Below are 11,681 nucleotides of genomic sequence, written 5' to 3'. Positions count from 1 at the left end.
GATCTCGGCTCACTGCAAGCTCCGCCTCCCGGGTTCACGCCATTCTCCTGCCTCAGCCTCCCGAGTAGCTGGGATTACAGGCGTCTGCCACTATGCCTGGCTAATTTTTTGTATTTTTAGTAGAGATGGAATTTCACCGTGTTAGCCAGGATGGTCTCGATCTCCTGACCTCGTGATCTGCCCACCTTGACCTCCTAAAGCGCTGGGATTACAAGCGTGAGCCACCGCGCCGGGCTGTTTTTCTCATTTCTTAAGTAGAAGCTTATATTATTGAAATGAGACCTATTTCTTTTCCAGTGCAATTCTAAAAATTTCCATTTGAGTATTGCTTTAGGTGTATGTTACAGATTTTCATTGTCATTTTTTTCATATTCAATTAAACAATTTTCTAAGTAACTTTGTGGCTTCCTCTTTATACTGTGACATGTACAGTTACATAATTTCCAAATATTTGGGGATTTACTAAGTATCTTTGAGTTTAGAAAGTCAAAATTTCTGGCTTTATTCAGTGTGGTTAAAGAATATGCTATGTATTATGTCAGTTCTTTAAACTTTGTAGATAGATGTTGTACGTTCCAGAATATGGTATGTCTTGGTGCGTGTTCTGTGTGTCCACAAAAATAATTTGTATGCTGCTGCTGTTCGGTGGCTTATTGTCTTCTGTATCCTTACTGAGTTTTTGTCTCCTTGTACTTTAGACCAGGGGTCCCTAACCGATACTGATCTGATACCACTCTGTGGCCTGTTAGGAAGCAGGCCACACAGCAGGAGGTGAGCTCTGCCTCTAGTCAGATCAACTCGGGCATTAGATTCTCAAGGAGTGCGAACCCTGTTGTGAACTGGGCATGTGAGGGATCTAGGTTGAGTGTTCCTTGTGAGAATCTATCTAATGCCTGATGATTTGAGGTGGAACAGTTTCATCCCGAAAAACCCACCTCACTACCCTTCCCACTCTTCCACCCTCTTGTCCGTGGAAATGTCTTCAATGAAATCAGTACCTGGTGCCAAAAGGGTTGGGGGCTGCTGCTTTAGACTGTTCAGAGAGAAGTGATAGTATCTTCAACTGTAATTGTGCATTTTTCTATTTTTCCATTTGGTGATAAAAGTTTTTAGTTACATAATTTTGTGTTCTAAAGCTCTGTGGTTATTAGTTGCACACACAGTTAATATTATGTCTTCTTTGTGAATTGATCCCCTTATGAAATTACCCTGTTTATCTGTGACAATGTTCTTTGTTCTAAAGTATACTTTCTCTGTTACTCAGATAGCCACTCCAGCTTTATTAACTAATCTCCAGTTTAGATTTCACCAGTCCATAAAATTCACCCTTTTAAAGTATACAGTTCAGTGGTTTTTAGTGTATTCAGATGGTTGTACAGCCATCAACACCATCTAATTACAGAATATTTCATCATCTCAGAAAGAATCCCTATACTCACTAGCACTGTATTCTTCTGTGCCTCCATATCATCTTCTTAATTCAGAGTCCAGTTCAGGATAGCACACTGTATTAAGTTGTCTTTTTAGTTTCTTCCAGTCTTTGATGGTTTCTCCACCTTTCCTTATTTTTTGTGACCTTGACAATTTTTGAAGAGGATGGGCTAGATTTGGCAGAACATTCCTGCATTTGGGTTATCTGATGTTTTTCTCCTGACTAGAATGGGGTTATAGATTTTGGGGGAAGAATACCACAGAGATGAAGTGCCTTTCTTACCACATCACATTAGGGAGGTCATGATACCAATATGATTTACCGCTAGTGATATTAACCTTGATCACTTGGTTAACGTGTCTGCCAGATTTCTCTACGGTAGAGCTACTATTTCTTTCCGTACTCTGTTGTTAGAAAGTGAGTCATTAAATCCAGCCCACACTCTAGGGAAGGGGAATTCAACTTCACCACCTGAATGTGGATTATGATTATTTATAGTACTACTGTAAGGAGGATTTGACCCTTCTCCACCAATATTTTTCCATTCAGTGATACTTATCAGTATGTGCTCATTTATATTTATTTCATATTTTGGGTAACAGTATTACATTGTGTATTTAATAGCTTAGATTGTCCTAGTTTTGGCCATTAGGAGCTCTTGCAGGTTGGCTCCTATGCTGTTTTGAAGTACTCCAATTTGTTTTCTTTAGCACTTACTTTTTGGCATTGTAAGATGCTCTAGGCTTGTCTTTTATTTTTCCTGCCACAGATTTTAGAATCGGGTGTTTCACCAAAGGGCCCCAGTTCCTTTTATTGAATAATGATATTTTATATTATTTTATTTATTTTTTGAGATGGAGTCTCACTGTGTCGCCCAGGCTGGAGTGCAGTGGCGCAGTCTCGGCTCACTGCAACCTCTGCTGCCCGGGTTCAAGAGTTCTCCTGCCTCAGCCTCCCGAGTAGCTGGGATTGCAGGCACCTGCCACTGTGCCTGGCTAACTTTTGGTTTTACTAGAGATGGGATTTCACCATCTTGGCCAGGCTGGTCTTGAACTCCTGACCTTGTGATCCACCCGCCTAGGGCTCGCAAAAGTGTTGGGATTACAGGCGTGAGCCACCGTGCCGGCCAAATAATGATATTTTAGAAACCAAGATCTCTGAGGGACCTGGGTGTTTGGGCTCCAGCCTTTTTTCCCCCAATCAGCTTTATTGTGATTTTAATGCATGTATCATACAATTCACCTATTTATTAAAGTATATAGTTTAATGGTTTCTAGCATATTCACAAAGTTGTGTAACCATCACCAAAATCAATTTTAGAATACATTTTGTCATCTGAAAATGAAACCCTGGGCTGAGGATAGTGGCTGATACCTGTAATCCTAGCACTTTGGGAGTCTGAGGCGGGTGGGTCACCTGAGGTCAGGAGTTTGAGACCAGCCTGGCCAACATGTCGAAACCCTGTCTCTACTAAAAATACAAAAATTAGCCAGAAGTGGTGGCACATGCCTGTAATCCCAGCTACTCGGGAGGCTGAGGCAGGAAAATCGCTTGAACCCAGGAGGTGGAAGTTACAGTGAGCCAAGATCACGCCACTGCACTTCAGCCTGGGCAACAGAGCAAGACTCTGTCTCAAAAAATAATAATAATAATTTTAATTGTGTCCCATTTCTTTTTACTTTTGTTCATTGTGTTTTTGGTGTCACATCTACAAAACTTAGTGAATGCAAGGTCATGAAGATTTGCACCTATGTTTTCTTTTAAGAATTTTATAGTTTCTTATCTTAGTCCTCCAATTCAATTCGTTGTTGACGCTATCTGGAGATAACATCAGATTCTATAGGTTAAGGACTCAGTCCCACAAGAAAGACTGCCTCCATTTCGGATGCCTATGGCAGACTGATACTCCTGATGAATCAGCTATAAATTGGGATTTCCACTATTCCCCTTAAAAGGGGTCAGTAAGGCCGGGTGTGGTGACTCAAGTCTGTAATCCCAGCACTTTGGGAGGCCGAGGCAGGCAGATCACAAGGTCAAGAGTTTGACACCAGCCTGGCCAATATGGTGAGAACACCGTCTCTACTAAAAACTACAAAAAATTAGCTGGGCATGGTGGCATGCCCCTGTAGTCCCAGCTACCCAGGAGGCTGAGGCAGGAGGATTGCTTGAACCTGGCAGGTGGAGGTTGCAGTGAGCCGAGATTGCGCCACTGCATTCCATCTTGGTGACAGAGCGAGACTCTGTCTCAATCAATCAATCAATCAATCAATCAATAAAAATAAGGTCAATAAATTGACCTATCTTCAGATTCCCTATTCCTTCTACTTGCTCAAATCTGTTGCTCAGCACCTTTTTTTTTTTTAATTTCAGCTTTTATACTTTTTAAATTTAGTCATGAAGAGGAATGAACAAGCCAGGTGTGGTGGCTCACACCTGTAAATCCCAGCACTTTGGGAGGCTGAGGCGTGGGGATTGCTTGAGCTCAGGAGTTTAAGACCCAGCCTGGGCAACATGATGAAACCTCCAGCCCCACAAAAAGATTAGCTGGGCATGGTGGTGCATGCTTGTAGTCCCATCTACTCAAGAAGCTGAGGTGGGTGAATCACTTGAGCCCAGAAGGTCAAGGTTGCAGTGAGCTGTAACCCAGTGCACTCTGTCTAGCCTGGGTGGTAGAGCAAGACCCTGTCTCAAAGAATCAACAGTTTTTGTACTTAACAACTTAAGAATCTCTCTCTCTCTCTCTTTCTCTCTCTCTCTCTCTCTCTCTCTCTCTCTCTCTCATATCTTCCCCCTCCCACACCCACCCCCTTTCTTTTTTTGAAACAGGGTCTTCCTCTATAGCCCAGCCCTGAGTGCAGTGGTATGATCATAGCCCACTGTAGCCCCAACCTCCTGGGCTCAAGTGATCCTCCCACCTCGGCCTCTTATGTAGCTGGGACCACAGATTCACCACCATACCCAACTGATTTTTAAATTTTTTGTAGAGATAAGGTCTCGCCACCTTGCCTAGGCTTGTCTGAAATTCTGGGCTCAAGGGATCCACCTGCCTCAGCCTTCCAACGTGTTGGGATTACAGGCATGAGCCACCACTTTATGTGGATTTTTAAAAATAATTTATCTCATTATTGATATTCAGTTACGGGTGAGATACCATTCTCATGCTTTCGTTTAAGTTATTTAGCCATGATTTTCTTTAGGCCTTTGGAATGTTTAAAGGTTTAAAGATAAGCTTATTTAGTCTTTGCCTAGTAACTTTTAATACTTAGGTTTCCAGTTTCTATTGATTGTTTTTTTTTTTTTTGTCCTGTTGTATGGAGCATACTTTTGTTTTACTTCATACCTTGTAATATTTTACTGAAAACTAGAAATTTAAATAATACACAGTGACACCTGCAGAAATCCAATTCTCCTCTTCCCCAGGGTTTTTGTTGTTACCATTGCTGCTGCTGTTGTAATTACTGTTGGCTTGCTTAGTGACTTATCTTACCTAATTATATAATGTGGTATTATTTGTTATGTGTGGCCAGTGAATTCTCCACTCAGCTTAGTGGTCAGGTAATGATTGAACAGAGATTTCCTTGATTTTCTAGAACCAGTTAATCACCTGGAATTTGTGGAGAGGCTCTGCGTGTGTGTCATCGCATGCCTTCAACTTAATTCAGACAGGCAGTTGCAAACTCTTTACTTTCTGGTTGCATACATTCTCAGGGTAAGCCAGAGGTATAAAGTTAGGGCTGCCTTAGGGCTTTCCTGAGCATGCACATGGCACTGGGCACGTGCATAGCCCTAAACATTGTCATGGTCTTACAGACTCACAATAATTTGTCAGAGCTTTTCAGAACCATACGGACAACTCTTAGCCCAGCCCAGCTTTTCCTTTAAGTTTTTTGGGTAGTCTGTTTTGTATTTTCCACTGCCTTAGGTACCTTTAAGGTTAAATAGTTGCCTGCCATTGTTTTCAACAAAGCTGCCAGGGAAAACATTTTCACATTGGCCAAGCTCCAAATCCGATCACATGTAGACAGCCTTGCAAGTGGAGTTTTCTAGGGAACCACTAGAAAGGTCAACTAATAACAATTCTCTGGGAGTAAGGCTTTGGTGAAATGCCAGGCCATTCTATCCTCTCCAGGGCCTGTCAGCTTCCTTGGTTTTTACTTTGAATGTGTTTTAAGGCTGCTGCACAGCTAGAGTATAGGAGATTGGATTAGGGTAAGTTAAAACCACGTAGCTTGATGTTCTTACTGAATGTCAGCCATTTTCTTTAAATATCTACTCCTTGAATTGTTGCAAGCCTCTGGTTATTTTCTGGAATTCTGAAAATGTTGATGCTTACAATTTTTGGCAATTTTCCCATTGCTTTTGTGGAAGAGAGAACTTGTCAGGTTTTCTGGATTTCTTCATACTTAAAATATGGGGATACTGCAAAGGACATTCACTGCAGCAGGATTTGTAACAGCAGAGGTGTGAGAAACAACCCAAATGCCCAAAATAAGGAAATAGTTTTATAAAATGGTTCATCTAGGTATACATTTGATGGAATATAATGCAGATACTATCAGTCACCCATGTAGAGAGAATATTTCATGATGTAAAAAAAATGTTTACAATGTGATATAGGTGAAAAAAGCAGAATACAAAATACAGTATGCTGAAGTTTTTAAAAATAAGTTTTGTAAGGGAAGTCAGCAGTGTCAGCATTTATTATTTCTGGGTGATAGAATGACAGTTAAATTATGTGAGTAAAAAGAAAAACACCATTGTTCCATATTGTGTACGCTAAAATTAGATTATTTTGTTATAAAAATAAAATATATTTGTACAGAGTATTGTTTTTCACTCGTGAGCTAAGTTAAAATTGTATTTATGTATGTGTATGTGAGTGAGTGTGTGAGTTTTGGTGACTTAAAATAGTCTTTTATAGGGGCCGGGCGCGGTGGCTCACGCCTGTAATCCAGGCACTTTGGGAGGCTGAGGCAGGTAGATCATGAGGTCAAGAGATTGAGACCATCCTGGCCAACATGGTGAAACCCATCTCTACTAAAAATGCAAAAATTACCTGGGCGTGGTGGCATACGCCTGTAGTCCCAGCTACTCAGGAGGCTGAGGCAGGAGAATCACTTGAACCCAGGAGGCAGAGGTTGCAGTGAGCTGAGGTCACGTCACTGCACTCTAGCCTGGTGACAGAGTGAGACTCCGTCTGGGAAAAAAAAAAAAAGATAACCTTTTATAAATATTTGAAGGGGTGCTGTAAGAACATACTAATGACCCTGGCACTGGGGATAACAAAGTATGTCTGAGCTACTTTAATCTCAAGAGTTTACTCTGTGAAAGGAGCTTTGTTTCTGTGGGGTATAGTAGGGTGAATTATTAGGCAGATGAGTAAGTTATAGTCTCATTTATCAGCATTTCATTTTTTTTCTTTTCAGGCGCATATTAAATTTCCTATTGACTACCCCTATTCACCACCTACCTTCAGATTCTTGACCAAAATGTGGCACCCCAACATTTATGAGGTAAGAGACATCCATCATAAATTTCTCTGAAGACTTTCTTTTTTTTTTTAGTGAGTACTTTAAAATAGCCTGTCTGGACTGGATTAAGAAAATGTGGCACATATACACCATGGAATGCTATGCAGCCATAAAAAAGGATGAGTTTGTGTCCTTTGTAGGGACATGGATGCAGCTGGAAACCATCATTCTTAGCAAACTATTGCAAGAACAGAAAACCAAACACCGCATGTTCTCACTCATAGGTGGGAACTGAACAATGAGATCACTTGGACTCGGGAAGGGAACATCACACACCGGGGCCTATCATGGGGAGTGGGGAGGGGGGAAGGATTGCATTGGGAGTTATACCTGATGTAAATGACGAGTTGATGGGTGCTGACGAGTTGATGGGTGCAGCACACCAACATGTCACAAGTATACATATGTAACAAACCTGCACGTTATGCACATGTACCCTAGAACTTAAAAGTATAATAATAATTTAAAAAAAATTTTTTTTAAATAAAATAGCCTGTCTGTCCCAGCACACTTTGAAAGTTTGGCTGTTGTAGCCATAGAGTAATATTAATGATTTTGCACTTCAGTTAACAGTTTCTGGATTAACTATTTAACATTAGTGTAGTTTTAAAATACCTTGTGTATATTCCAGTTAAGGATTTGGACTTTAGACTTTTGCTGCTCATTGCTAGAGTTATAATACACATGTGTTTAACACATGCATTTAAAAAAGTTAGTAGATAATGTCATATAAATTTATTTGTATGCCTATCGTCTAACTTCACAACAAGGGTCACCTGTTCCTATGATAAGAGATTCAGCTTTTGGTGGGGGGAGCGAGATTTATCCCATTACATTTGGACTGGCCTCATTTTAGGAGTTGCTGCTGAACATTTGAGAGCCTCTTTTGGAATAAATTCAATGTGAGATTCTTCTACTAGACAAGTGCACATGCCTGGGGAAAGCATTTCTAGCTTTTGTTGATGAAACGTACTTAGCTTTGAGCTAATCCATAAGGATACTAGAATAATGCATTCTGTTTCTCAGGATGATATATTAGGGTCCACTAGTTTTTTTCTTTTGAGGCTACTCTTTACTGTTCTAGAAGTGTGTGTGTTTTGTTTGTTTGTTTGTTTATTTGTTTTTGAGACAGTCTCGCTCTGTAGCCCAGGCTGGAGTGCAGTGGCGCAATCTTGCTCACTGCTACCTCTGCCTCCTGCCTCCCGGTTCAAGCAATTCTCCTGCTTCAGCCTCCCGAGTAGCTGGGATTACAGGCACATGCCACCATGCCCAGCTCATTTTTGTATTTTTAGTAGAGATGGGGTTTCACCATGTTGGCCAAGCTGGTCTTGAACTCCTGACCTCGTGATCCACCCATCTTGGCCTCCCAAAGTTCTGGGATTAAGGCGTGAGCCACTGTGCCCGGCCTACTATTCTATAAGTGTGTTTTTAAATCTCCAAATGTTTTGGGGATTTTGCAGGTATCTTTCTGTTGGGGACTTCCAGTTAAGTTCCACTGTGATCTGAAAGCAAACATTGTATGATTTCTATTTTTAAAAATTTGTCAAGATGTAGTATATCTTCATGCAAGTTTCATGTGAGCTCAAGAACAATGTGTAATCTGCAGTTACGGGTGTAGTAGTCTATAATGCTCATTATATACACTTGACGAATGGTGTTGCTGAGTTCAGCTATGTCTTTACTTATTTTCTGCCTGCCAGCTCTGTCCATTTCTAGATGGCTTGAGGTGGCTGGAGTTGGGCTTTACACTTCTTCCAGGTCATATAGGCTGTGATAAAACTCGGGCAGGTTTGTAGTTAAGTAATTTCTCCTGAGGACAGACCTTGTTAAAAAGAACAGAACATTCTGACTTGTTTTTTTTTTTTTTTTTGAGACAGAGTCTTGCTCTGTCTCCCAGGCTGTAGTGCAGTGGAGCAGTCTTGGCTCACTGCAACCTCTGCCTCCTGGGTTCAAGCAATTATCATGCCTCAGCCTCCTGAGTAGCTGGGAGGCTGGCTAATTTTTGTGTTTTTAGTAGAGATGGGGTTTTGATGTGTTGGCTAGGCTGATCTCAAACTCCTGATCTCAAGTGGTCTGCCTGCCTCGACCTCCCAAAGTTCTGGGATTACAGGTGTGAGCCACCGCACCCAGCCCTGACTTATTTCAAAGTGGTTTCCTTTCCTCTCCTGCTGCCAGAACATAAGGGGTTGTTTGACCTATAGTCACTGTGAAAACCTGGTAGAACTCTAGGAGGTAAAACTCAAAAAAATACAGGGGTACCCACTAACTAAAGGGACTGGAGTTTTTTAGTCTGAGGTTTGTCTATACTGGGCCTCTAGCATTTTGTCAATTATATAGTTCAGGTTTTTGTATGCCGGGACTGATGGAATTTTCTCCTCCTGGGTTTCTGCTCTGATAAGTTGTGATTCTCTGTATCTGCCACTCTCGAACTCCTCACCTCAACCTCCCAAAGTGCTGAGATTACAGGCATGAGCCACCGCGCTCAGCCTGTCACTTCTTTAAAAACAAAACATTTGTGTTTGAAAAATATCTACACATTTATGGGATATGTATGCATTTTATTGTAGAAAAATTCATTATGAATATGGGGGAAAATTGTATTTCATGATCTAATGGTAAATCTTGAAAGAACTAAATAGCCTATGTACCGAAAAAAAAAGTGGAAAGGGGAGTGTAACTACTTACCTATACTTTGTTCCTGTCAAAGACCCCTTCTCCTATTTTTTTTTTGTTTCTTTTTTGAGAGATGTTTGGGAATTAGATAACTGAGATGGCAACAGTATGTATATGGCTTTAAGAGTAATTAACTCTCTGCTGGGTGCGGTGGCTTATGCCTGTAACCCCAGCACTTTGGGAGGCTGAGGTAGGAGGATCACGATCAGGAGTTCCAGACCAGCCTGGCCAATATGGTGAAACCCCGTCTTTACTAAAAATACAAAACTTAGCCGGGCGTGGTGTGCGCGCCTGTAGTGCCAGCTACTCAGGAGGCTTGGGCAGAAAAATTGCTTGAAGGGAGGTGTGGAGGTTGCAGTAAGCCGAGATCACGCCACCACACTCCAGCCTGGGTGACAGAGCGAGACTCCATCTCAAAAAAACAAAAACAAAAGTAGTTAGCTCTCAATTGCAAGACAAAAGCTTGGTCCTTCTCACTTCTCTCTTGCCATCTAATATCTATATATACACTACATAATTGTGAAGGCAAAAACCTTTAATTATTAGACAGGAACATTGTTATGGTCTGGATTTTGGTGTCACCCATGAATGGTATTAGCATCCTTATGAAAGAGGCAAGAGAGAACTGCCTTGCCTCTTCTCCCATAAGGATGCAACAAAACAGGCGCCATTTGTGAAAAGCCCTCAACAGACCAAATGTGCTGGTGGCTTGGTCTTGGACTTCGCAGCCTCCAGAATTGTGAGCAATAAATTTCTGTTGTTAGTATATTACCCAGTCTAAGTTACTTTGCTGTAGCAACCCAAATGTACTGAGACAGATATCAAAATACTTCTGTGCATACTGAACTCAGTTTGAACTTAGGAAGCAATGAATTATTTCTACAGACTCTTTCCTACAAAAGGAAGATATTGTTACACAGAACAGTGTATTCACTGTTGTTTATTTATATTGTGTCAAATATTAAACAATATTTAGAAAGGTTATTTCTAAAAAGAAAACTATATATCATTTCGTACCAGTCTGTTCTGTCTGAAAAAGAAAAATTAAGATGTCTTACATAAGAAACAGACTGTGGAAAATGACACAGCTGCCCCAGTGTGCTCATTTATATGGAATTGAACTCCAAATTCAAGACCCTAGAGTGGGTTTTCCATTTCTTGCCTAAAAGCAATTTAAAGGTGGCCGGGAATAGTGGCTCACCCTGTAATCCCAGCACTTTGAGAGGCCAAGGCAGGTGGATCACTTGGGGTCAGAAGTTCGAGGCCAGTCTGGCCAACATGGTGAAACACTGTCTCTACTAAAAATACAAAAATTAGCCGGGTGTGGTGGTGCACACCTCCAGTCCCAGCTACCCAGGAAACCGAGACAGGAGAATCACTTGAACCCAAGAGGTGGAGGTTTCAGTTAGCCGAAATCGCACCACTGCACTCCAGCCTGGGTGACAGAGATTCTGTCTCAAAATAACAAATAAATAAATAAATAAAATAAAAGCAATTTAAAGGTGATGTTAGCTCAGTTTCTGGAGCAAAGGTACTTCCAGCATCCACAGGGCCAAAAAACAGAACTGATGCATGACTAAGATGGCAAAAATCTAAAGCAATTTCAATGCTTGGGATGCTGCTATGAAAAAATGAGACCACTGCAAAACCATATTGCAACGAAAAGGATTACAGAATGGTTTTTTTGTTTTTCGTATTTTGGTTTTTTTTTTGAGACGGAGTAGTGCAATGGCATGATCTTGGCTCACTGCAACCTCCACCTCCCAGGTTCAAGCGATTCTCCTGCCTGAGCCTTCCAAGTAACTGGGATTACAGGCTTGTGCCACCACACCTGGCTAATTTTATATTTTTAGTAGGGGGGGGTTTCACCACGTTGGCCAGGCTGGTCTCGAATTCCTGACCTCAGGTGATCCACCTGCCTCAGCCTCCCAAAGTGTTGGGATTGATAAAATTATATAGCCTGGTCAACATGGTGAAACCCCATCTCTACTAAAAATACAAACATCAGCCCGGTGTGGTCATGCGCCTGTAATCCCAGCTACTCA

The 11,681-nt window shown here is 41.4% G+C and overlaps 1 protein-coding gene across 2 annotated transcripts in view; it reads left to right on the top strand.

Annotated features, from left to right (window-relative positions):
* Positions 1-11,681, top strand: part of UBE2R2 (ubiquitin-conjugating enzyme E2R 2) — a 117,032-nt gene that overhangs the window by 77,525 nt on the left and 27,826 nt on the right. For both annotated transcript variants that reach the window (XM_011950563.1, XM_011950562.1), the window contains exon 2: positions 6,859-6,945. In XM_011950563.1, coding sequence (XP_011805953.1) covers positions 6,859-6,945 — 87 coding nt within the window. The remainder of the gene's footprint in view (positions 1-6,858; positions 6,946-11,681) is intronic.

The sequence above is a fragment of the Colobus angolensis genome, unplaced genomic scaffold (assembly GCF_000951035.1).
Source record: "Colobus angolensis palliatus isolate OR3802 unplaced genomic scaffold, Cang.pa_1.0 Scaffold308, whole genome shotgun sequence".
In the NCBI taxonomy this organism is placed as follows: domain Eukaryota; kingdom Metazoa; phylum Chordata; class Mammalia; order Primates; family Cercopithecidae; genus Colobus; species Colobus angolensis.
The sequence above is the reverse complement of the archived record's forward strand: the minus strand, read 5'-3'. Positions and strand labels throughout refer to the sequence as shown.